At 45.4% G+C, this 25,834-nt stretch overlaps 1 protein-coding gene across 2 annotated transcripts in view; it reads left to right on the forward strand.

Annotated features, from left to right (window-relative positions):
* Positions 1 to 25,834, forward strand: part of LOC146799610 (retinol dehydrogenase 12-like) — a 143,796-nt gene that overhangs the window by 45,068 nt on the left and 72,894 nt on the right. The window contains exon 2 of one of the 2 annotated variants that reach the window (XM_085627195.1): positions 15,449 to 15,567. The exons of the other annotated variant lie outside the window; for it this stretch is intronic. Coding sequence (XP_085483321.1) covers positions 15,449 to 15,567 — 119 coding nt within the window. The remainder of the gene's footprint in view (positions 1 to 15,448; positions 15,568 to 25,834) is intronic. 2 annotated transcript variants of the gene reach the window in all.

Below are 25,834 nucleotides of genomic sequence, written 5' to 3' on the forward strand. Positions count from 1 at the left end.
AGCCCCCCCCCCCCATTATCTACCGGGGAGGCTGCCTGTTTCCTTTGTGAAGCCGCTCATGCGTGCAGGGTGTTCGCCGCTTTGAAGTAGGCCGACAAGCCGTCTTTCATCACCCCAGATTTAAAGAGTTTAGACTTTAATCGCAATAAAGATAATGCAAAAAGCATAAATAAAATCAGAGTAAAGGAGGGAAGTATGCTGACGAGGGAGAGTGCAGGTCAGTGAGGCTTATGGGGGGAAGGAGATGAAGAGGGAAGAGATGAAGAGGGGGGCTGAGGGTAGAGGTGATAAAAGGAGAGATGAAAACATTGGAACTCTCCGAAAAGGGGACAGCAGGGGAAGGAGGGAGCGTTGATGGGTAGCGAGGGGATGGACTAATGCAGGGGGAGAGTAATGGAGGAGAAGAAGGCGGGATGGTAAGTGAGGTAGGAAAAAGTTAAAAAGAAAGAGGAGCGCGGGGAGAGGGAACTGACCTGGTGGAGGTCACGAGAAGGGAAGGGGGAAAGGAAGTAGAAGTGCTGGGTACAGGAGATGAAAGGATGGGGAGAGAAACATAGGAAATGACAGTAAGGGTGTCTAGTCAGGAGAAGGCGCAAGGGTGGTAGCAGAGAAGTTGGGAGGCACATCATAGAGGAGGCAGTGGCAGGCGAAAGATCATTAAAGAGGAAAGAAGTGGGGGAGTTGTAAAGCACTCCAATACCTTCGGGTCAAGTCAGCAGTAAATAAAACTGCAAAAAAGCCACACACAAAAAGACTTGCTGATAAATAGAGAAGAAAGTGTAGAAATGAAGGGAGAAAGAGGGAGACAGAAAATGTGAGGGAGTAAAGACGAGTCAGGGAGTAGAGGGTGTGAGGTGTAAATGAATGAAGGAGGTATGGACCATAGAGACGGGACGTGGACGAAGGAGGTGAAAGAAATCCTACAGAATTTGAACAAACCCCAGAGAAAAGTGAGTCATTTATAGATCGCTTTTCGGCCTCAAATGGGCCCCTTGGAACTACCTTTGAAATGCGGTTGAAGGAAAAAAAAAATCGCTACCAATGAAAGCTATATCAGAGAGAGGAGGGGGGGGGGTTGAGTTATGCCAGATGAAAAGTGGGGGAAAAGGGCATCACGATGAGAAATGACAAAAAAAAGTGTAAGACACCCCGTTAGTTTGTGTAAGAGGTCTGGGTGGGAGAGTAAGGGAGTGTAGCGTGACAGGAAGCAAAGGCAACAAGCAGGAAGGGGGTGGCAAATGGTGTGCACTTTCGCGGCCGCTTTGATGTCCTCAGTGGCCGCGGGGCTCACTGAGGACATCAAAGCGGCCGTGAAAGTGATCAGGAAGTGCTTTTCAGGCTGCCAAATGGTGCGCGCGCCCGGTGCACATGCACTGTATTTGGAGGCCTGAAAAGCACTCGTTTGCACGTCCAGATCCCCCTTTAACAAAAGCTCTCGCGAGAGCAGCGCTAAAGTGCTGTCTCAGGCGAGACCTAAAAATGAAGTGAAGAACTCAGGACTGAGCAGTAGGAGAAGCAGGGGTTTATTGTAGGCTACAACACAAAGGTAGTTCCCTTAGGAAAGCCCAACCATAATTGAATTCAGCAAATAAGGCCACTGCACAGGGGTCTGCCCTCTCTCCACAATCACCTATGTCATATAGTTGAGAGAACTGTGTTTTTTGCAAACTTTGGTCCAGCTGGGCAGGAGTTAAAATCCTCAAATCTACAGATTGAAGATTTTACAGATCATATTTATTTATAGCACTTTATAGAATTGGACCTTTGCTCGTAGGCTGTCTAAATGGCAATCTCCTCATCTAGGATTGCATCAGCAGCACATTTTTCCTCAGTCCTGGAGTATATTCTCTACTCTTTCGGGGGAAGCAGCCAAGTTATCCTGCCTGTGGTCAGGGCCTTTTTCTGCAGAGGTGTACAGAGCTACTTGAATTCAAAAAGAGAATTTTGACCCATAGGAGTAACTGATATAAAATAAAGTGGCAGTGGGGGACAGGCCCCCCAGATTCAAAGTTGTCACCACACTTTGAAGAAAAACAATCGCTATAAAGTGTATCTTTACTGCTTGTATTGAACTGTTCCATGACAACTAGCTACCAAAAGTGCAGTGTCGCTCAGGTTTCTTTGGGGATGGCAGGCGTTACATAAAGTCCACCTGCTTTGTGCATTGGAGCCAGACAGCATCCTAGCCAGTCAGGGGTGTTGCTGGCCTTAGCTTCATTGGGCAAATCAGGGCACAGCATGCAAGGGATGGGAAGGCAGCTTACCTCATTTGTGTAGGTGTGTGGCTTTGGCCATGCCTTGGCCACAGTCCTTTGTTGGGCTGTGGGAGAAAAGTGTACGCTTTTCCCAAGAAATGTCATCAACGAAAGGTTTACTCTGCTAGGATGCCCATCTTCCTAACCTTCAGGAACAAGCAGATTAGTATCAAAAAACATTTGTATTGTATTTTACTGCATTTTTCAAAGAGCTAGACCATGGTTCCTAAGGCATGCAGTTTGTGGTGGAAACAGATGTAAAACCCATGAGCGGTCCTAGAAAGCTGTACATTTCTGAAAAGTAGTCAAAATTCTGTATTCACCAAGGGGTCATTCGTGTAGATCCCTCAAAATTTTTCCAAATTAACTAAATGTAGAAATACAAAAAATATTAAAATGAGTAGGAAAAATAGTCATTGGTGACAACGTTTTCAACTTTGTTTTTGTCACACTGGTCAATTTACAAAAGTAGTATACCGTTATGTCCGACCTACTCTTCTGGTTGTAGGGATTTATAGAGTCTATAGGTTCTCCAAAACTTAACGATAACCAAAGCCAACAACTGAGCTGCAGCTTATAATGCTGATTTTTCATTGTGTACAACAAATCATATGGTAAAGTACAGTGAATGACAAGCATTGGCAGAGCCAATAGGCCATGCCTGTGTGATATTTATTGCCTTTGCTAATGTTTTTTAGTTATCTTGCAAATGGCTGAAACTAATGTGAAGAAAACTGTATGACAGCCAGCATTGTCCCCGTTATATTGCTTTTTTTCAGTTATGCTGCACTGAAGCTAGCGCTACTTCGTAATATGTCTAAAAACATTGAGAAACCCAATAGATCTCGCATGAGCGTGACCTATTGGCTTTGCCAAAGCTTGGTATGGAATGCCATATGGTAAGTGATAATTATTTATATAAGTACTGATATTATAAAATAGAGAATGCCCTTGCCAAGGTGTTAGTTGTCCAGATTTAGAAGCATTTTAGGACCGTATAAAAACGGTGAAAATGTGGCATATTAATGCGCTGAAAGTAACATAAGTCGCAGGTAGACAGAAAGGTCCAATAGGTTACAGCTTTTTTTACAGTGATGCTTTAGCCTATGTGTCACTTTGGGTCCAATGGTTACAAAAGAACCAAAAAAGCACTCCTGGGTGCTTGTTTAGTAGGAAAATATAGCAATAATCGTGGTTCGGTGGGTTTCCTAGACCCTTTGACTCCTGTGCCACTACACCTGCTACACCATTCAAATAATGACTCTAGTACCTGCGAACTAATTTCACTTGTGACTGCTTGTTTAGTTGTAAAACATAGCATTAATTGGTGTTAATTGGGTTTCCTATAGCTTTTGGCCCTTGTGCCACTGCACCTGCTGCACCATTCAAATCATGACCCTGGTGCCTGCAAGGTGATTACACGTGTGACTGCTTGTTCAGTATTAAAATAAAGCTATAGTCAGTGTTCAGTGGGTTTCCTGGAGCTTTAGGCCCCTGTGCCACTGCACCTGCTGCACCATTCAAATCCTGGCCCTAGAGCCTGCAAGGTATCTGCACATGTGACTGCTTGTTTAGTAGTAACATATAGCAATAATTGGTGTTCAGTGGGTTTCCTAGACCATTTGACACTTGTGCCACTGCACCTGCTGCACCATTGGAAAGGACAAATGAGGAAATTGTTTATATACAGTAGTATATGTGTTTTCAAAAAGGCACAGTTGCAAATGGAATACATAGTCATTGTGTAGCTAAACATAAATACAAAAGCTTTCATAAAAATTGCCTTTTTAACGTATCCAACTCACCAAAATGAGTTGCCACAGATGTCATAAATGAAGGATATGCTTTACACATCAAAGTGGACACCAAGCATTGTTAAATTATGTTATAATATGGCTGGCTTTTTTCTGTTAAAAGATCTTATCCTGTGCTTGATTGACAGTGTATGGGCCATAAATAGTTTAAATTGCCCAAGATCACCTTATGTTAGGCTGACACTAAGACTGAAATGCAATTTTGTACTTTGTTCCTAAAAAGGCAGTTCCACAAATTACTGGACTCATCAAAGACGAGGAATTTTGCAAAAACAATGCAAATGTTTTCTGCATCTAAAGAAAGATACTTTTTGAGATGGCTATGTCTAAAATAAAATTTAAAAAACCTCACAAGCAGGCTCCATGGTGAAAAGTAAGCTGCATTCCTCTCTCCAATAATTGCTCTGACTTTAAAGTCACCCGAAAGCAAAAGAAACACCAAGCTCCCACAAAACCACAGCTTGACATTTGAACTCAGTTTTTGAATGCCAGCAAATGTGACGAGAACAAGATTTAAAGGCCTGTTTATTAAAACTGTAAACATGGTTTTACCATGGGAAGGTACAAACTCAAGCTGCACAGCTTAGAGCAAATAAAGCCAGCAAATGGAAAAGCAGAAACCACAAAGCCAATAGCAAACAACGGGCGGAATGCATTCCCAGGTCAACTTACTGAAGATGTCTTTCGCATAGTCAGAGAGCTGCGGTATGAAGGAAACCATTTCGAAAATGTACGCAAGATGCTGAGATTAGAAACAGTGGCTATTTGTGCACCTATGAATTTGGGGTTATCCATACTATCATGTGATTCAGAGGCGATGTTTCAAAGTCGCTTCTTTGTTTCACACTGGCTTACATTTGAAACCCAATTATACAGAGAAATCCAATTGGTAATAACAAATGTTCTAGTATTCTGTATTTCCAAATATCTCAAAGTAAGAACAGTATGCACTAAAAACGCAACCTGGATACATCACATTTCACCCAGCAAAATCAACACTTTTTTTACATTGTAGGTAGCTGCCAAATTTTGGCTCTGGCTCAGCCCCCATCCAGGGAAACGTACCAAACCCACAAATTTCTGAAAAGTACACACCCAGGAAAGTCTGGGATGGTGTGACTCGTGTGGATCCCACAACATTTTTGTTTGACCCAGGAGGCCTAGCAGAACTCATATTTCAGCTATAAATATCCACCACATGTAGGAACGCTGGATGGAAGAAATGTTGTAGATCCCTGCAGATTCTGAAAGTTTATGTCACAGAAATGTGAGGAAAATTAGTGATTTTAGACAAATTCGAAGTTTGTAGAGTAGTTTATGTAAGATAGGATTGTGGGATCCACACAAGATACACCACACTGAACTTCTCTGGGTATCTAGTTTTCAGACATGTCTGGATCTGGTAGGATTTCCTGTGTAGCAGCTGATCCAGAGCCAAAACACTGCAGCCATTCAGCTTGACAAGTGGGACAAAATTGGGATTTATCCCCAGTCTGTTGGCCCATATGTAAAAACTGTGCCCAGAAAAATTGAAATGTCCTCTCTCTTGAGATAGGGATGAGGATGCTTTAATCCTCAGGGGAGCAGAACGATTGTTGAGGCATTAGGGTTGGGGCCTGATGTCGAAATGGGCCAGAAAAACTGTATTGCCCCCTTTGGGGCTGGGAGTCATGGCCCTATGCCAGGGTGTACTGCCCCACCCCTTGGCTTTTGTCAAAGAAATCCTTGGTGTCTAGTGGGCTTTCTACCACCCGTGGGCAGAAAGGTTGTCTTTCCCCCTTTTGGGATGGGGACATGGCCCTATGTCAGGGTGGGTTGCCCCCACCCCATTTTTAGGGCCGAGTCTGTGAGAGCATGCGCTAGCGCATGCGTCTTACTTGGAGACTCTCTTGTATACAGAAAATGGCTCGGAGCCCGCCCATTGCTTACCATTAGTCGGTTTACGTGGCACTCTACTTTCCAGCCTCGTAATTCGTGAGGTACGTTCCTCTCTGTGGAGCAGGGACCAAGCATTAACTGATTCAACTTAATCAGTGCCCGTCCGCTGCTCCTGACTGGATTGAGGTACTATTTTGTTCTTTTTAGCTTTTAGTGCCCTGCAAACAGAAGGCCTTTGACTGGCAAAAACATGCACTGCAGGGCAAACAAATATACAAAGATTTATTTTCTGTAGTTAACTTTCTTTTATTTTGGCACGTCTTCTTTTCTCATTTTGCCTTTATGTTTTCATTTGTTTTTGATCTTGGGCACTGTTCTCAAATGATGAGGATTATTTTATTGCATAGAGACATTGTTTCTTTCTTGTGTGTAATTTCTGAAATAATGCTTTACCACATAATCGTGCGGTGCACCCTAATCCACCCCACTCCAATCCACCTCACCTCACGGGGCTCTTTTACAAAAAAAAGCATTTGTTTGTCAACTTGACAAACAAATGTTTTTTTGGGTAAAAGTGCCCCACACCGGACTTTACGTTACGTGGCTAGGGAACTTTTTTTTAGACACGGCTCGTCTAAAGAAAGGGGCGTAGCCTCTATTAACGTGAAAGCGCAGCATGAGGCACATGTAAACAACTAGCATTTGCAATGCAATAAGTCTTGCATTTTAGAAACTTTGACCTGTTGGGATTGTAAATGACAATGCCTTTTATTATGGCAGGTTTTTACACACATAAATAAAAGGCATTGTCTCGCAATTGTGAGACCTATGGCATTCCAAATGTTAGTTTTAATTTGATTTACTTCCCTGGTGACTAGGGATTTTTTTTTATAGGAAAGGGAAATTTGAAGTTAACATCTCCTGGGCAGTAGAATGACAGATTATGACACGGGGGGTGGGGGGGAGGGGGGATGACAATGGCCCTCGGAGCTGTTCCTTCCCAAAACAATCCCTGGAGTCTCGTGGACGCACCAGGCGATCACATCCACTGTGATCACTAGATGCTTTGCAGGCCAAGAGAGGTATTGATGGAAAGCTGAGCTTGTCAGCTTTCCAGCGATGCCCTTTGGCACAGCTCCCTGTGAGTTGCTCCTGCAGGAAAGCCAGGAAGACGTTTCCTGGGTGCTGGTCCGGCAAATAACGTCATTGCATCAGTGACACGATCGCATCAGTTGCAGGACCATCACACCCCTCTAGATCGGAGTGGTGTCTGGCCCATGGGGGTGTGACGGCGGTGGGCTCACAGGAGCAGCACACAACAGCTGCTGCACTGGTGTCAGGTGCATTGACGTGACCTTACCGTCAATAGTGTCTGGCTGGAAGTCACGTCAGTAGCACCAAGGGGTTAATATATAGGGATGCTGGTTTAAATGTCTCCCCACTGTAGTGCTGTTATTAGGGTCAGCAACTTTAGATCAGCCCTTACCAGCTATTCGTGGTGTCAAGGAGTAATTATGGATACAGTAGTCACTGATGACAAGAGGCCTTGCACTTTGGGTGTAACCCTGTTGCTCAGAGAGAGTTTAGAACCCTGTTGGCGAGCAGCAGCCCAAAACATCCAGAACGCATGTCAGGGATGCAAGTCATCTGCCCAGGACAACATATCTTGCACTCTAGAAAGATGGCTCCTGAAGTGCACATGAAAATAACTCTAAGGAGGTTCTACCTTGCAACTATGAGCTATTTGCCTAATACAAACCTCCATTCCTTCCTTACTCCAATAATTACATTTTTAGGTCGAGCATGGCAGCGCATGCCCTGCTGCAAGACCTGCTGTAATCAATATATCCACTCTATTCCCACCCCTTGCTTACCATTGGTTTTCTCCAGCGTCGCTCCATTTTGCTGCCTCCTGTCTTGTTCCCCAGCCGATACATCACTTCCTTTCAAGTCACAGGAGCACCGTTAAAGTACAGTCTTCTAACGCTTAACATCGTTATCTCCCTGTTTGGAAGAACTTTTTTTTGTATTGTTTTTTTATCCAGTTTCTTTTGCCGTAAGCTTTAATGCCGGTATCCCTTGATGTTGTATGTCGCTTATAATCAGAGTGGCTGCCACGCTTCATCTTTAAGCACAGCAATGCTTTTGCAGTCTCCCGGTTGTAGTGTCTTCCTCCCTGCTCCATTGCTCGTTATTGTTAATGATCTGACATGCGCAGCAGATGTGGTTTGTATGTTTGCTTTTAATTAGCGCAGCCACGGTGCTGCTTTATCTTGAATCAAGGCGGGTGCTTTTGTGCGCACCCGCTCATTGTTTCTCCCTCCCTGCTCCATTACTCTTTTCCCGGTTTGTCGTGAACCTAGGTTGGTGGTGCCTGATCCTAAAATGGCCGCCACTCTGTAGTGTTCAGTATCGCAGGTTGAGCACGAACGCAGGAGACCAAAATGAATCAGGTAAGGTAGACTTTATTGTGATAATTCAGGTTGCCATGTAAGCCCACCAGCCAGCATGCCCACACCTTTCATGGGTGCCGGAATGCAGATAAAATTCCATATTACAACAACTCTCTTACACGAGCACGGCCCTGAATTACAGTGCTTAGTATGGACAGCATAAGCCACACCCAATCGTTGCTCTGGTCCTGTTAGCTTTTTGCAATAGCACATATACTGGTCGCTCTTTTTTTCCAAACTCCAGAGAATTTACTGTAAAAGTAATCCAGCCCTGAAATCCACATAAACGCTTTACAATAATAAAAAAGTAACACAAAAAAACTCGACTCTTTGGAGATTGCGCCTGCATCGATGCAGTGCTGAACCTTTGTGACAGCGTACTATAGTACACACTACACATGTTTGTATGCGCGTGGCTAAATGTACATGCCTTCCTGGTGATTAGATGTATTATAACTTTTGTACATGTTTACGATGGTAGTGTGTTTATATTTATTTAGTTTATGTCCTGATGATGCCCGGCCTTATACATCCCTATGCTTTCACTTGCCTTCTACATTCTGCTTCTGCATAAATCGTGCAGTGCTGCAGCCACGCGACAATATCTTGTCTACATAATAAACCACAAATGTCATCTTATTTACATCGTATGCTGAGAGTTCGATGGGCAGCGTTGCAGTATGTTTAGGTGCCTTTGAACCTAAAATCAGCGGTTGTTATGTTATGTTATGTTATAACCTCTTGTATAGCGCGCAGCTGCCCCAGCGAAGGGGCGTCCCGGCGCTGAAAGCAGAGTCCAAAGAGAGCCAAAGCTAGACTGTAGTGATTTCATGTCTGCGTTCCTTGTTTTGACCATGACCGCTGCAGGTGCAACCTGTGTAGGCCAGGCTCTTGTCCACCTATCACTGGTGCCTGTGTTTAGTGATGCTTAAGAGCCAGAGTTCATCAGTGCAGCTGTCTCTTGCTTATTTGGAAATGTTACTTCACTGTTCATTGCCTGCAGCAGTCCGCGCCAAACTCTAGCAGTTATGTCAAACTGGTTACCACGCTGGTGTTTGCTGCACACAATCTGCAGCAATGTGCAGGGCTGTCTTAATAGCCGTGGCAGCGTGGTTACAGGCTGGGGTGTTTGCTGTTCATGGGATTCAACTGGCGCAGGTCAAGGCTAATCTATTAATCCATTAAACACATTTGCATAGTTCTATAAGAAAGTTTTCAGTCTGCGCAGGCCACCAGGAAATGCTTCAATGTCTGAATGGCAATTCCCACCATGCATGAATAAAGCTTGCATTTTGAGTTTCCAGTTCCAGATATGATTTTACCGTAACTGTGCCAGCGGAGTGCGGGGTGGTTGTCACCCATTTACCTTCGTGTCTGGACTGGTTCTCTGTGATATTCCCTAACTTTTAGGGGGCCTCTCAGCTGGGACTGTTATGGTTGACTCCCTATCTGGTGTAAGCAGGGTTTGCTGCAGAGCAGCAACATTGAAAGGAAGTTGGAGATGACCAAACTGTTTTGTTAAAAATAAAGCTTGCGCTCCTCATGTTTTTTCTCTTTAGTCGTTATTTCTTTTATTCCTCTTGGGTTTTTGTTCCAGACAAACAAATTGGCACGTTTGTTTTTACGTCTAAAAGGTGTCTACAGGTAGCAATGAACTTAAGAGAGGAAAACATGCAGCAGGGTTATAGATGACTGCACTGCCTAGACAAGTCACAGTAAAGTAATAAGTTATTGCCCACCTCAAATGGCCAGCTGCTACATGACCATAAATAAACTTGTTCAACCCCTTCGCCGCGGCACGAATTCCGCCGCGGCGCTGGGGGGGTTCGGGGTCAGCGCGGCGCCGCCATGCTCGTGACGGAACCACTCCGTCATGAGCCACGGGCGAGCTGTGCTCATGACGGAGTGGTTCCGTCACGACTCCGCCCACTTGCATTGTTCGCCCGCACAGGCGGGGAATCAGTGCCGCGTGGGCGGAGCGGCCGCCAACGGCTGCAGCATGACGGAACCACTCCGTCATGAGCACACGGCGCCCGTGGCTCATGACGGAGTGGTTCCGTCATGAGCAGGCAAGGGTTTAATACAGGGGTATGAGAGGCAACATTCCAAGTAAAAAAGAGAAAAGGGTTTTCTGGTATAAAGTAAATACAGCAATTCGGACGAGACAAAGAGAAGCTTCACGTCGTTGTTTAGTGTTCTTTTGATTTTTATTCACGATGTGCTCTTGATACAAAGCAGCCAACGCGTTTCTCCCAAACAAAAGGCTTCTTCAGGGCACGATAAATAGAGAGCCAGCGCCTCCAACGCGAGTATTCATTGAGTAGAAATTCAGGTACGGATTGGTACTGAAGTTTGGAAAGTGTGAACAAAACCTCTCAGGTAGTAAGACTAGGGTGCTCTTGAATGAAATAGGAGACTCGAATTTCTCTCCTATGTGCAAATCCGCGGTAAGGATGCTGAGTTTTGTCAAGGTGAGGTTCGGTCAGGGTTCGGGCCAATAGTGCCAATTCGTCCCAGTCGAGGAAAGTAAGCGGCGGTAACGGTAAAACTCAGCATCCTTACCGCGGATTTGCACATAGGAGAGAAATTCGAGTCTCCTATTTCATTCAAGAACACCCTAGTCTTACTACCTGAGAGGTTTTGTTCACACTTTCCAAACTTCAGTACCAATCCGTACCTGAATTTCTACTCGATGAATACTCGCGTTGGAGGCGCTGGCTTTCTATTTATCGTGCCCAGAAGAAGCCTTTTGTTTGGGCGAAATGCGTTGGCTGCTTTGTATCAAGAGCACATCGTGAATAATAATCAAAAGAACACTAAACAACGGCGTGAAGCTTCTCTTTGTCTCTTCCGAATTGCTGTATTTACTTTATACCAGAAAACCCTTTTCTCCTTTTTACTTGGAATGTTGCCTCTCATACCCCTGTATTAAAAATGTAGCAATGAACTTCCATCATTTACCGGGTCTTTGCTCCACTAAAATCCACTTTTTGGAACAGAGATAAAAGGCTCACCTCTAACACCCTTAAGGTTTAATAAACCTTGGTTACCGCACTGCCCTTTTACTATTCTTGACTATTCTTATACTAGTAACCACGCCCCACCACATACCTGTAACCACGCACCATCACCCAACTATTGTAGCGATAGGCTTGCCCATGTTTAATGGCATTCCATCTTTAGAGTACAGCCAGCAGTTTCACCTCACCAGCATTGACCTACGATTTCCATATTCTGCCATTAATCGTGTATCCTTAGACATTTATTGTGCCACTAATCGTATGCCATCACACATTTGTAAATATAATCCTTTCTCATCACACGTTTATAGTACCAGTACCTGTTAGCCACCTTATTGCCAGAGCCAAGCATAGCTTGCCCACAGGCCCTGGTGCCAGCAAGGAAAATGCCCCTTTTGGTTGTAGTAGCAAAAATACAGCAATCACCAGGGTTCAATCGGCCCCACAGAACTCTGGGATACGGTGCACTGCACCTGCTGCACCAATGGTAGCTATGCCCCTCGCCTATTTTTAGTTGGCAAATGTCCTGATATCGTCAGTCAGTCTGTGCTTTATACCAAGTACCACTGCGAGTCTGAGCTTTGTATCTAACAGCACTTTTCATACTGTTATTTCTACGCACATACTACAAGTTCCTGAATGCAATCTGCTACTGACTGAAAAGCCAGAATACTGTGCATGTCTCTTGCCCTAGACCAAAGCCAGTGTAATGATGCAATTGTGCGTCCGCTGCACTTTTGGCATATTTATGGTTCTGTCACATTTCCTGCTGCATAATCTACAGATTTTGACCCCAAAAAATTTTCTTTGAGCTCAAACGTTTGAAAAGTTCTCTGAAATGCAGCTATACATGTTGCAACGCAGTGAAGGGCCCTTTGCAAGGTGGACTTGTCACCATTCTGCTGTATATTTCTATGTTCAGATGTTAAACTGGAACTAATGAGGTGCAACATGTGTTCAGACAGTATTAACAAGTTGAAAAATGACAAAATATTGAAGTAATATTGTCAGAAAATGTGGTGCAACATGCCACATAATTTGCCTTTTCATGCCGCATATTTAAGTCAACCCTTCTGCATAATTTGGCCCTCTTCTGCCTCATAATTCCAGTGGCCTTGCCCTTGACTCAACAATCATCATCTGCATTCTGGAGAGCCTCAAAACCTACGTAGATTACGACACCGCCAGCTAAGTTAACTAACAGACCAAACTCACAAAACATAAATTCTGGGGGGGTGTGACTTTAGCATTAGCATAATTATGTAAAATGACAGCAAAATGATACCCCATTATGCGTATTTACACAACAATTACACACATCTACTACCTATTTGTTTATTTTCATCACCAAAATGGCAAAGCTATCCATACTGTTCCACGCCACACAATTGAACTCCACACATTTCTAATCCACACCACATAATTTGAACCCAAACCACATAATTCAACTCAACAACACAATTACACAACACATACATCCAATCCACACCACAGAATTGCACATCATGCAACAAAATTCAACAGTACCCCACATAATTAAATTCCACTACATACCACTCCACAAAACAAAATACCATTCCACATAATTACAATCCTTAACGCACAATACTACTCCACATAATGCCACTACACTGAATACCACATCATTACTATCCACATAATTCCACTGAACACCATGCCACATATTTCCACTACAGAAATCCACTCCACACCACACAATTCCACACCACATAATTCCGCAACTAAAAATTTCAATCCAACCCACATAATTCCACTACACACCACATACATCCACTCTACTCCAAACCAAAACACATTGGTAAAAGACATTATCATTAACAACGCTAATAGCTCTAACTCAAGCAAATGCGAGACCTATTGCATTTCTAATGCTTGTTGGAACGTGCTGGCGTGCTTAGGGACTCTAAAATAATACTGTGAAGCTGGGGCAAAGGTCTGTACTGTAATCACTAAAGTCTTTAAAGCCCAGTCATCTTCAACCCTTCAATGCACAGCATTGCAGTGCTGACTACTGACTTACAGCACAGCCATGCCGACAGCGTGGCCGCCCCCTGCAGAATCTCACTGTGCACTTCCTGGCTCACTCGTCATCCTCGTGTAGATTCCGACAAGGCTACCTGCAGGATACACCCCAGAAAGCAGCTGCCTACTGGCAACACTTCAATCTCTCTCCATGAAAAATCTGGACCCAACTTTATTCCCTACAGCATCCGACCAAGGCACAGGGCGCGCCACCTATGCACATCAGCCACACCCTTTGGGGAAACCATAAACACAATTGCAAAGTCCTCCCATGCATGAGGGAGCTCCGGCATTGACCAGCCAGTGAAGGGGTGCACTATATGTGGGGGTCACTTGTGGTAGTGAGAGAGACTCAAGGGAGAGTCAGATAAACCTCTTTATATTTTGGCTGTATAATGTGAATGGTGCAGGGTGCAGCTTGTACACATTTTTGTATTTCAGGGTAGTTTTTTTTTATAAATATGAATCTAAATTCTTACATCATGTTCCTGGTCAAGCTTCTTTGGACTCAGGAAATTCAGGTTAATGTTTGATGAGAGGGAACACTATGTTGAGTTGCCCTGTTTCATGAACCTAACACGCGGGGTAGTGTCACATGTACAACCCCATTTATCTTCCTTAGCATTACGAAAGGGCTATGCCTACTTGGATGGAAATACCTATTGCAGAGGATAGTGGTGCGAATTGTCTGGTTTGTGTCTACGTCATCAGAGATATCCCACATGTTCTAGGAAGTGAAACTCGGGGACACAGGAGCATAACAAGAGCTATTGGTGTATTCCCTAGATGTATCTGCAGATTTGAAAGGCTAACACAACATTGAAACGAGCAATGCAATAGGTCTGGCTTTAAAGGAATGTTGTATGGTAAAGTAAAGCATCACTAGTACATAGCAGGGGAACGTATATGTTTGGACGCAAAGAGCTGTAGAATAATATTGGTCTAAGTTAAAAGGTCAGGTGACAGTTGCACTGTCAAGCCAGACCTAAATATCCATGTAGGTTTATGACTGCCTTCCTTCCATCTGTGCTGCTGCCAGGGAAAAACGCCATCAATGATCTAGTTATCTCAGACACAATATCATTACAGTGTCGCTTGTGTGCCCATGAAAGTTCAAGCTCAGGCAGCTTGGTAAATAAACAGAATTAACACAGCTGTGTGGAGGGCATGAACATTTTGGGGGAAGCACACGACCCCTGGCCAATCAAAACATGTAGTCCTGGCTCCCAACATGTGGGCGGAGCCACACACCCTATCGTGGTGATGCTCACATAATTGGCGCGCTGTCGAGCCAGACCATAACATGGCAGAAAGTTTGAAAGTGGGCATAACAAAACCGGAAACAAGTTCTGGTATTTCTGCTAATTAGTTATTTGTGGCCGTGGGTCATGTCCAATAATGTGCAGATTTTAGGCATCTCCATTAATAGGCTGCCGCTAGTGTCTGAACCATATTATATCGGGCGTTTCCCTGCTATGTAAGCACCTAAACACCTTGCCCTCCTCCTGGGTGAACGAATACAGTCCACAGAGGGAACAGCTACTTGACCTTGTCTGGGAGATGTGAGGAGGAAAAGTGTGGTACCTCCAAGGTATTGTACAAGGTCTCCACTCTTGTGTGAAAGGAGTGAACGCAATGTGCCACATCCAGAGATGGGACTTGCATGATGTAGAAGCTATCAGTGGTACTGACAGCACCGCCTAGGTTCTGTTCTTACCAACCCTTTAACCATAGTATTCCTGCCCTGATTTTCCATTACCTCATTACCCTTCTTTCTTGATAACTGCTCACAGCATAATCAGACTCCTTCCTACTTATCCTCCTTCTCCCCAGGATGCTTGGAATCTGCTGTACTCTACTCATGGTAAAAATAAAATACAACCACTAAAGAGTTTTTTTGTAATGTATTCTTTATGGTTTGGTTTTGGCATTTTGAGCTTGTAAAGTGAACCCCTGAGTTTTTAATCCATGTTGATTTCGTTTAGGAAGTTTATCGCTGGAGGTGTGTGCAAGTCGAAAGCCACACTCCATGGAAAAGTTGTGATCATCACCGGGGCAAACACAGGGATTGGGAAGGAAACAGCTAGAGATCTCGCCTACCGAGGTATGTATATACCATCACAACAGCAAACCTAATTAAGAGTATCCCATAACTGTAATAATACATGTATCGAACATCCCCTTCATAGTACAACAAGCCCCGCACAGATTTTGGTAGTCATCCCGTAATGATGCCTCTCCAGCAATTTGGAAGAGAAACTGTACTTGAATCATCCCTTTTTAAATCTAAATTTAAGGAAATGACATTTCACCACTATTAGGTTACAAATTTTAAAGAAGTGTACAGACAGAACTTCCATCCATTCAAGTCATTTAGATGGATTCTTCTCAGAAGTGATGGGACGTGAAGTTGTCTTTTTTAGTGTCAAACTCTGCAACCAAGGAGGAGTGAGAAGAGGGAATTGTAAAGTGTTCCACGATATATGCTCAATGGTATACGTCAACCACATCTAAGTAATACTGTAGTCCCTAGTGAATGTAGGAAAAACTTGTCTCAGTAGACTGTGCTCTCAGGCTTTTAACCACACAGAGGGGGCACTTACACATTGGGTTAAAAAAGACAGATCCTCACCCACACAGCGTGGCACGCTTCAGCATAGGGTCTGGTCCTCATCGTACAGGATGCCTGAATCCAAAGTGGGCTTCATAGATGTTCTTTGGAGGTATGCGTAAATAATTATTTTGCATCCCAGTAGAGACAGGATTCTTGTCACTTAATTTAAGGAGTATATGATCACAGTTGTCCACTTCTATATTTATTATGTAACAATATAGGACCCAGAATAGAAATGTGTTTCGGTATGTCAAATTTTTGCGTATTAGGACCCTCGTCTTTTGTAATTGACATTTACAAGACACAAGGGTCCTAATAAACCCTCTTGTTTTTATATTTGTGGAAGGGGTACCAATGGAATGGAAGTGTGAGGATGGGTAATTTTAAATAATACACTGTCAGCAAAAAATGCTATAAGACTAGTTGCATCACGCCCCATCCTTCGACTCCTATTTCCTAGCCGCAAAATTGCAGTGGCTTTCCTACTGGACGGCAGGCAGACACATAGGGGAGACATACACCATGACTGGTCCGGTGCCCATTCCAGAACTCCGTCAACTACTATTACCTGGCACCAAACCGAGACGTACATATCTCCTACAAGTAACAGTTGCACGCAAGTGCATGCAAAGGATACACCGTACGTCGTTGGGGAGACCCCCATACTCCCCCCTTTTTCCGCTGGTCGGATGGCCCAAACACAAACACTACTATACATCCAACATGCTACATACATGGACAGATTGCGGCATCACTGAGAATGAGTCGCTATTTGAGGATGGACAGCTCAGACCCTTCCAACGACTGATAGACGACCATGATCTCCCCGCTGGCCAGTTTTTACTCCACCGTCAACTCCTCACAAACTATCGACCGTACCATGACCTCGCGACAGGAGAACCAACTACACACCCGGTCATACACAAAATTTTACATATGGGAGTGGGACAACACTTGGTCACATGGCTCGATAAAGCCATCAGGGAACTCATGAACAAACCACTAGAGACCCTACGGGCCACCGGAGAAGACAAACTAGGCCGCTCGCTACATGAGAAAGAATGGGAGAGGGCTCTCGAAACACCCAAGAAGGTGTCTCGAAACGCGTGTTTCAAAAATATACAATTCTACATCCTACACAGAGCGTATTTGACACCAGCGCGCCTCCAACGATTTTACCCCGACACCCAGTTTCTATGCCCCAGATGTCACTTACAAGCAGCAGATTTTTATCATATGTTCTGGAGCTGCCCCACACTACAATCATACTGGCAACACATTCATAAGTCATTCAGGGATCTTACAGGGCTCACATATCTGAATACTTGGGAAGCCTGTGCACTGGGTATTTATCGGAAGAGGAAACGACACAAAGTGCCCCTCAGATTTGCCTCGTTGGCAATTTTACTAGCCAAACGAAATATAGCCATGCACAGGCGGTCCCCCACAGGCCCTCCGATCGCAGCATGGGTGGGGGCGATACACAAATGGGCAATGGCGGAGGAAGAAACATTACGAGAGGAAGAGGTGAAAGGGATGTGCAAACACCCCATATCACTGGACTGGGCCATTCTACTGAATCAATTCAAACAGCCACTACCCCATGACGACCTGGAGGAAGACCCCCACACACCACGAGACACACAATCGGAGATACTGACCGCGACCACGGATGCCAGATCCCCTCCCGCTGCGCACACCTAAAGTTGTTGGTTATTAGTGCCATGCAATACGCCTCAATTGAAGGCCGGACCCCAGAGCTAGACCGACCACAGCTACCCCCCTCGCCCCTGAAAACATGCGGAACCACCATTAACCAGGGCATATGCCGCCCTAAGTCCTCATTTGACACCTGTACCCAGAACTCCATGAACACCCCCCTAGTTTTACACCCCAATTTAGAAATTCTCTGTTGAAAGACCTCACAAGTGACAGGAAACTTGACTAATAACTGTGCGAATAGCAATGTATTATGATATAACTACAAGAAAATGTGATCTGACGAATCGTAATCCGATGCAATATGTCACTGTAAATGCGAAATGTCAATAAAAATGTTATATAAAAAAAAAAAAGACTAGTTGCATCACTTCTACTCAAGCGCAAACATCATGTCTTGATTGTCATAAAACAGATAGGGTTCAGCCTTGAAGCAAGCAACGTAGGGAATAGTGACCATCCTTGCCTCGTGCGTGCGTCTGTTTAACAGGAACGATTCCAACAAATTGCTGACATAGCATACTAATCCTGGATATACGCTCACCTACAGCCATTTCCCGCAGAAAACTATGTAGCCACTCTCAACAGAACTGAAGGCGTCAAAAATGTTTTCATTGTCCAAAAGAGACCACTGTACCTTCCTTGTCACTCCTAGCATTATGGGCCATAATCAACTATAAACGCCGTAGTGACCATGTGGTGTCCATATCCAATAACAAGCATTTGCAATGCAATAGGTCTCGCATTTGTTAAAGGAAGAGCTATTGGCTTTGCAAATGTAAAAGTGATACGGCGGACAAACACATTATTTCTTCTATTTATTGACTTTTGTAACAATAGTGGCACGCCGCCATTACTACAAAAGCCAATAAAAATAAATAAAGTTATTTGCCCGCCTTTTTACTTTTCCATTTGCAAAGCCAATAGCTCTGCATTTAGCTAATGTGAGACCTAGTATATTGCAAATGCTTGTTTGATAAGGGGGGGAACCCAAAGGCAATAACAACAAATGCAAACCATCTCATGGGAACAAGACCGCACAAACGTCACCAGATGTAAAATAAAAACAGTTAAACAAGGATAATACCAGAAGCTATGAGTTCTCAAGCTCACAGAGAATGGTAATACCCCTCAGAATACATACCAGAGCTACCGAAAGCAGCTCGCTGGAAACGAAAAGGGGAGAAACACCAAGTAGCCAGAATTAATGACAGCGGGCTAGACGAAGCTGCCACATGTATCATCCTCCCCATCAGTCACCGCTCCTCCTATGGCCCTCTGCACCCAGGCAAGCGCTGCTGGATGCTATGTTGGAGGTGGGAGGGGTGTGCTTTTGAGGCAAGGCAAGAAAAAAAAGCATACGCGCGCCATGTCAAATTAAATAAATAAAGGCCAAGCCGATCCCTGCTTGATGCTGTTTTGAGGGTGGGAGGGGTGTTCTTTGCAGGCAAGGCAGGAAAAAAATCATACGGCCGCTGTTGATAAATAATTAAGGGCACACGCCGAGCGCTGCTGGATGCTGTGTTGGAGGTGGGAGGGGTGTGGTTTTGAGACAAGGCAAGAAAAACAAGCATTAAAAATGCAATAGGTCTCGCCTTTGCGAGAGTTTGAGCTATTGGCATTGTAAATGACAACACCATTTAATTATGTGTTTTGAAAATCTGCAAGCGGTGCGTAAACACACACTTTGTACTTATAGTCGTTGCTTACAAGGGTGGCAGTAACTGCGCCCCTTTTATTGCCAGCTATTAGTACAAACTGCGTGTTTACGGACCGCTTACAGGTTTTCAAAACACATAAATGAAAGGCATTGTCATTTACAATGACAATAGCTCAAACTCTTACAAAGGCGAGACATATTGCATTGCAAATGCTTGTTTGTTAAGCGATTTGCCCAGAATCACAGGATGGTGAGAGTCGGTGCCAGACTCCAATGTGGTTCCCCAGCTTCGAGTTGGACCGCTCTACCTGTTTGGCCACACCCTCTGTTTTGAGGGCACTTCGCGCCAGGGCCTCGTCTTGTTCACCCTTTCCTATGTGTTCTGAAAGCGCGGCGTGTTCTATATAACTGCAAGTCACACAGACGTTCAACTTTTTACATTCCAGTATTTTCGTTTCCGAGAAAATATCAGCAAACTCCGCTGCTTTTTGTCCGCACCGAAAGTTGTTTGTTCTGTTTAAAAAAAAAAATATTCCCGAGAGGATGTCTGACTGCAGCCCTGAGTAAACAGCGCTGAACCTTCACACAATGGAAGAGTTCATACCACTGTGTCTGGAGCGGGCCGCGCTCCCTGATGTGTACAATGATTATGAATGTTTATATTACCCCCTCACAGCCCCGTCCTGCTAGCACACACAGTAGAGGCAGGCACACACACTACAACACAAATTCCTATACATACATAACGCAAACACGACTCCAATTATGCATGACAGTGTGCAGCGCGCACACTGAACACCCCACCCGGCGTGCTAAAAGAAAACACCTAAACCGTGCATACAAAACTCAGCACCACAAAAACTCACATGCACCACACCGTGCACTGACGATACTTTACAGACAAACATTGGCAAAACTAACAGCTTGGCTTTCGTATTTAAAGGTGAAACCTATTGGCTTTGCCAATGTTTGTTTTGCTTGAAAGGGTAGGACTGGAAACCAGGTTTCCCAGGGAAATTAAACCATTGGGGCGACCCTTAGAAGTGAGTAGTCTAAGAGACCCTATGTGCAGGCGGCCTTTAGAGTATGTAAAGTGTTATTCTAGTAATACGTATTTTTTGTACTTTTACACGCCTTCGTGAATTGGCCCAAAACATCCAAATGCCTACAAAGTAGTATTATTGACGGAATGTTAAACATCGAAAATGGCAATAAAATGGGAATATTCAGATACATTCAGTAGAATTCCAAACACTGTGCATCTTTGCTCTTGTATTGATCCCCAGCGTGGAAATTTCGTGTGGTCAGTTCACAGAGGCCCGTGATAGTATGTAAGGGCGTCCTCTTGTACCACTGCTCCTGGTTCTTATAAATGATATGAGTCGGGCTCTGAATCTCTGATAATGCCGCATTGAAAGAGTGGGGTAATTACAGCGGCCCAATCAACACAGCAACATTTACACTGTGGAATTACCCTTTAAATTAAAGGCAATGTAAAGAGCTGCGCACTGCCAACAGCAGACATGCATTTTGTTTTAGCACGTATTTATTCTTTAGGACACGGTTTTATTCAGCGCAGCACTTGCACAGTAAAATCACTGGTTATTTAAACAGCAGTAGCATTAGTCAAGGTCACGCGAAGAGTGCATTATGTGGGCAATGGCACAGCATTTTTTTTTTTGCAGTTTTATCTAGCGAAAAATTGACCCAAACGTACTGGAGCACTTTACATGAGCACCAGTAACGTTACACAGGGACACATTCATTCTTGGCAGGCACGGAGAGATTAGGTGATTTGCCCAGAATCACAGGATGCTGAGCCGACGCAGAGGCTCGAATCTGGTTTTCCAGCTCCAAGGTCGGCAGCTCTGGCCGTTAGGCTACACCCTCTCCCCTAAAACTACACCACACACACTGCTGCAGGTCCACAAAGATAAACACAGAAGCAAGCACACACAGACAGCCACATCACGCAGACACACACTGTACCTAAGTTCCAGGCGTTGTATAGCTGAAGGTACTCACGGGGGGCGCAGGCGAGTCTAGTGTCCCTCCAGGGCGGGCCCTGCACCACCCTGGGCCAGTAGATGGGCGTCCTTCCTGGCAGCTCAGCCAGGGGCTTGGGATAGCGGGCCACAGCGCCTCTGGGACTGAAGTAAAGGCCGGAGGGCGGCAGCGGGGGGCTGAGGCTGGCGAAGCGGGGCAGGCCGGCCAGCAACCCCCTGGGGCTGGTGCCCTCCGGGCTCAGGGCGGACAGACAGGAGAGCGCGGGGCGGCTCAGGATGTTGTTTAAAGTGCGGCGTGTCTGCCGGTTGCTGCAGTGGGTGGTGCGGGGACCCGTGCTTGAGGGGCCCTGGGGCGTCGAGGGGCAGGCGGTACTGGAGGCAGGGGACAAGGAGGAGGGCGACGGGCTGCCATGGCAGCGGGTAGGCCGGGTAGAACGGGATCTTCATCTCGGCCAGGCTGTGCAGGGCGGCCAGGGGAGGGCTGCCCAGGAGGAAGGCGCTCTGATCGTATCGAACATTGCCCGCGTGACCCTCGTATTAAAGCTCTTCAAAGGCTGGAAGCGAGCAGACTTTGAGAGGCAGCCGAAGACCGGCTTCCTCCATCCAGCTGCAGCTTCGCTGCGACCTCAAATGCTACAAAAAAACAAGAGGCGACGCTAGGCCCGAAAGGCTCTGCACATGCTCACATCGCACAAGCGCTCGCCATGACGTATTTGCTCGGCTTCTGCCAAGAGGTTTCTTGTCTTTATGGGGCCATGTGTTTGGCCCCATAAAGATAAGAAACTTTTTGCGACGAACGCAAAGCAGGCGAGGCCGTCCAAATGGGACGGCTCAGAAAGCCAAGCAAATACGTCACCGACACCTCTTTTCCAATGGCTGGCCACTGTTTAGCATAAACGGTGACGCCAGCCAATGGAAAGGAGGGGCGGGGCTTAATGCCCCTTACAGAAAATACCACATCTCATTAAATCTCGCCAGCGAGACTGCGCATGCGCGCAGCCTAAGCCAGGCGAGACCTAAATAAGCATATGCGCCATATTAAATTAAATGAATAAAGGCTACTGCGATCGCTGCTCGATGCTGTTTGAGAGGTGGGAGAGGTGTTCTTGCAGGCAAGCAAAGAAAAAAGTAAATCATACGGGGGCTGTTAATAAATAAATAAAGATAGATAAGAGCAAGATTTACAGCACTGTTTACAACAGGGCTCTGTAAACCTCTAGCACTGGTCTCAAGTGCTCCAGCTTAGAGACGAAAATAGTGCTCACAAACTGAGTAACCACACATGTAACAGGGGCAGTCCTTGAAAATGGGCGAAACTTTTGAAGTTCATATCCTGAATACAGCATGTCTCTCAGAGACAGCGCAAGCGCTGCCTAGGAGAAACCTAAAAAACTGTATTATTCCAGGCACACCAACCTGAGCACCAGCTCTATCAATATGCTGGATATGACTTTACCTTCAGCAAATCAGCAAAAAGAGGACTGTGCATAGTAGGGACTGCCTCAGATCCCTACCTAGTTTAGGCTGGACTGTGATGACAGCTTTCCTCAGAGATGGAGGCGTGGGACCTTGGTATAAGGCAGTATGGCAATAAGACATCACAGAATTCCACCCCCAAATCATTGCTGCATGGAGCCCTAAACCTGGACAAGCCGCCCTTCAAAGGCCCTAGGGTGTCAGTATTTGTGACCTCTCCCTCTAATCGCCCAGTCCCCAGTGATCACTTGGTGCACACTCAGCCAACACGCTGTCTAGCTGGGAGGTTTCTCACCACAGCTCTAGACTAAAGATTCACATAATTCACCAATGATCTGTGCAGCATTGGTGACAAAACTATCATCTGAAATAGACAGTTCTAGTAGATGAGAAGGTAATCTCTCTCTATCGGACAATAAGGCCATTATCCTACACGACTTGCACCCGGTTGTGCATTTTAAGTTTCAATTCTCCATAACTGTATTTGTACAGCCGATTAGCAATCACCAGATACTGCATCCTAAGATCTTTGCACCTGGGATCCCCCTTCCTGAGCCCTCCTTTAAATATCCAAACCCACAACTAGCCAAATCGGTTCCCTCAGCCCAGCAAGGTCCCTTTCAAGAAATGTTGCTGATGCCTCCCTTGGTTGACGTGCAGATTCAGCACATGTGCAACTTAAAGGCGTCCAAGGACCCCAAATTTGTCTCCAAGTAAAGTTTAATATTGTCTTTCACAATAAACCTGAAACCTGGATCCAGGAGAGCGTGCGGTTGGACCCACCGTGGCAGTTTAGGGTGCCCGCAACTGGACCACACAGCACACAAATAAGGAGGGGTGATTGCTTGGTATTCTGAGGCTTCGATTAATCCCCACGCGCTCATAGCAGGCCCATGCCTCACATACCTGTGGTCAGTGCATCGAGCAAATTACAAATTCAGGATCATTGTAGTTGGGGCCGTAGATGTTCAGAAGATGCACTCCCATCCAACGAAAGCATCTGCTCTTGTCATCTCCTCTGAGAAGGAAATGTCTTGTCTATTAAGATACACATCTTATTCTTGAAAATATATAATTATATGCCCTCCCTACCTCAGTTTGCCCATCTTATTCTGTTCCTTTTTAGGTCTCGCTGAGACAGCGAAAGCTGTCTCTTTGAGACATTTTGTAAGTGAGTTTTTGAAAGTGCTTCCCCTGGCATAAAGCTACAGTGCACGAGGCGTGCACGCGCGCAAAGCAGCCATATGGCTTTAGGTCGCTCTCCCTCGTAGCCCCTCTCCGCCCCTTCCCTGCTGCTATTTCACACCAATTTATCAGAACTCGCGCTTCTCTCCCCCACCCCCCCACCATCGCGTCTCGCGCGTCCAATGCTTGTTGGCGTTTGTTATCTGCATTTTATGCTTCCCCCCACCATCGCGTCTCGCGCGTCCAATGCTTGTTGGCGTTTGTTATCTGCATTTTATGCTTCCTCAACACTACTTATTGAAGCCATTCCTTCAGTTTTCTTACATTTCTGGGACACGTTGGCTGCTTTAGTACATTTCAGTGCAAATTCGGGTCTTTTTTTAATATTTGCAATTTGCTGCGGGATGTCTCGTGGAGTTAAATACTCGCTACTGAGGTACGTGGTGAACTGCAGTCAGAACTTTGAATCACGACTCACTTTTCCGAAGTTTGTAAACTGAGTGCCATCGCAATGGGCAGTACCAGCCCCTTTTATTTACAACACTGAGAAATAGCAGAGACGTGGTATATTGGCCCGAGAGCATCAAAGCGCTTTAGCCGAGCACCAGTTACATTACACAAAGTTATGTCACGGGGAGATGAAGTGATTTGCCCAGGATCACAGAATGTTGAGCCGAAACTGGTACTCGAACCTGGTTCCCCAATTCTAAATCCGGCAGGTCCTTCTCTTAGGCCACATCTGCTCAGTATTTACTTGAAACACTAAATTAATAAAAATGTCATTCTAAGATGCTTGGCAAGCCTCACAGGTCGGTTAACATCAGGGAGACTGTGCAGGCCTGCCAAGCCTCTCTGGGGCCCACAAACATCATCCTTCTGGAGGACACGGCATTTCTCACACAAAGTACACACTGTCCTCGCGTGTGATCCTCTGCATTAGCAGCCACAGTTCATGTGACACTTCTCATTCCGTTGGCTGCATGGCCTCAGACGAGAATCCGCCCCCAATCTACACTCCCTGCTTCACGCTTCCAAGTGCAGATTTTCAGTTTTTCGGGAATCCCAACGCTTACTGGAGTGTCCTTGGAAAACTAGGGTGAACTCCCTTTACGTTTCTGCCAAGCCATGTCCTCAAATCCAGACCGGTGAGCATCATGCACACAGAAGTGACCTTGCATTGGTGCAAATGCGCGTCAGGGTTTCTCTCAAATATTTATGACCTATGTAAAAACCCTCCCCTTTATTGTTTTGTGTTGTTTTTTTTCAGCTTTCAATAGCGCGAACTCGACCCGCAGGAATTGGAGCGCTTTGCACAAGCACCAGTTACGTTACACAAGAACACATTCATTTTGTTTGGCACGGGGAGTGATTTGCCCAGAATCACAGGATGTTGAGCGTCAATGCTGAGACTCCAACCTGGTTTCCCAGTTCCAAAGAGAGCTGCTCTGGCTGTTACGCCGCCTTCCTTTTTGTGAGGTGGTTCCTACCCATTCCTACCCTGGATAGGGATTTACTCCTGCTTCAGGCAGATGAACTCTCCATCACCAGGTTCCAAAATCAGCACCTCTGGCCGTTATGCCACAAACCAGCCCCCCCATCCCTCTTACCTCCTCTCTTTCATGTCTGTTACCTCTTCTTCCCTACCTTGCTATTGTCTCTGCCTCTCTCCCCCACATGCTATCTCTCTTTTATTTGCCCCTCTACCTTTTTC

This window comes from Triturus cristatus, chromosome 9 (assembly GCF_964204655.1).
Source record: "Triturus cristatus chromosome 9, aTriCri1.1, whole genome shotgun sequence".
NCBI lineage: Eukaryota > Metazoa > Chordata > Amphibia > Caudata > Salamandridae > Triturus > Triturus cristatus.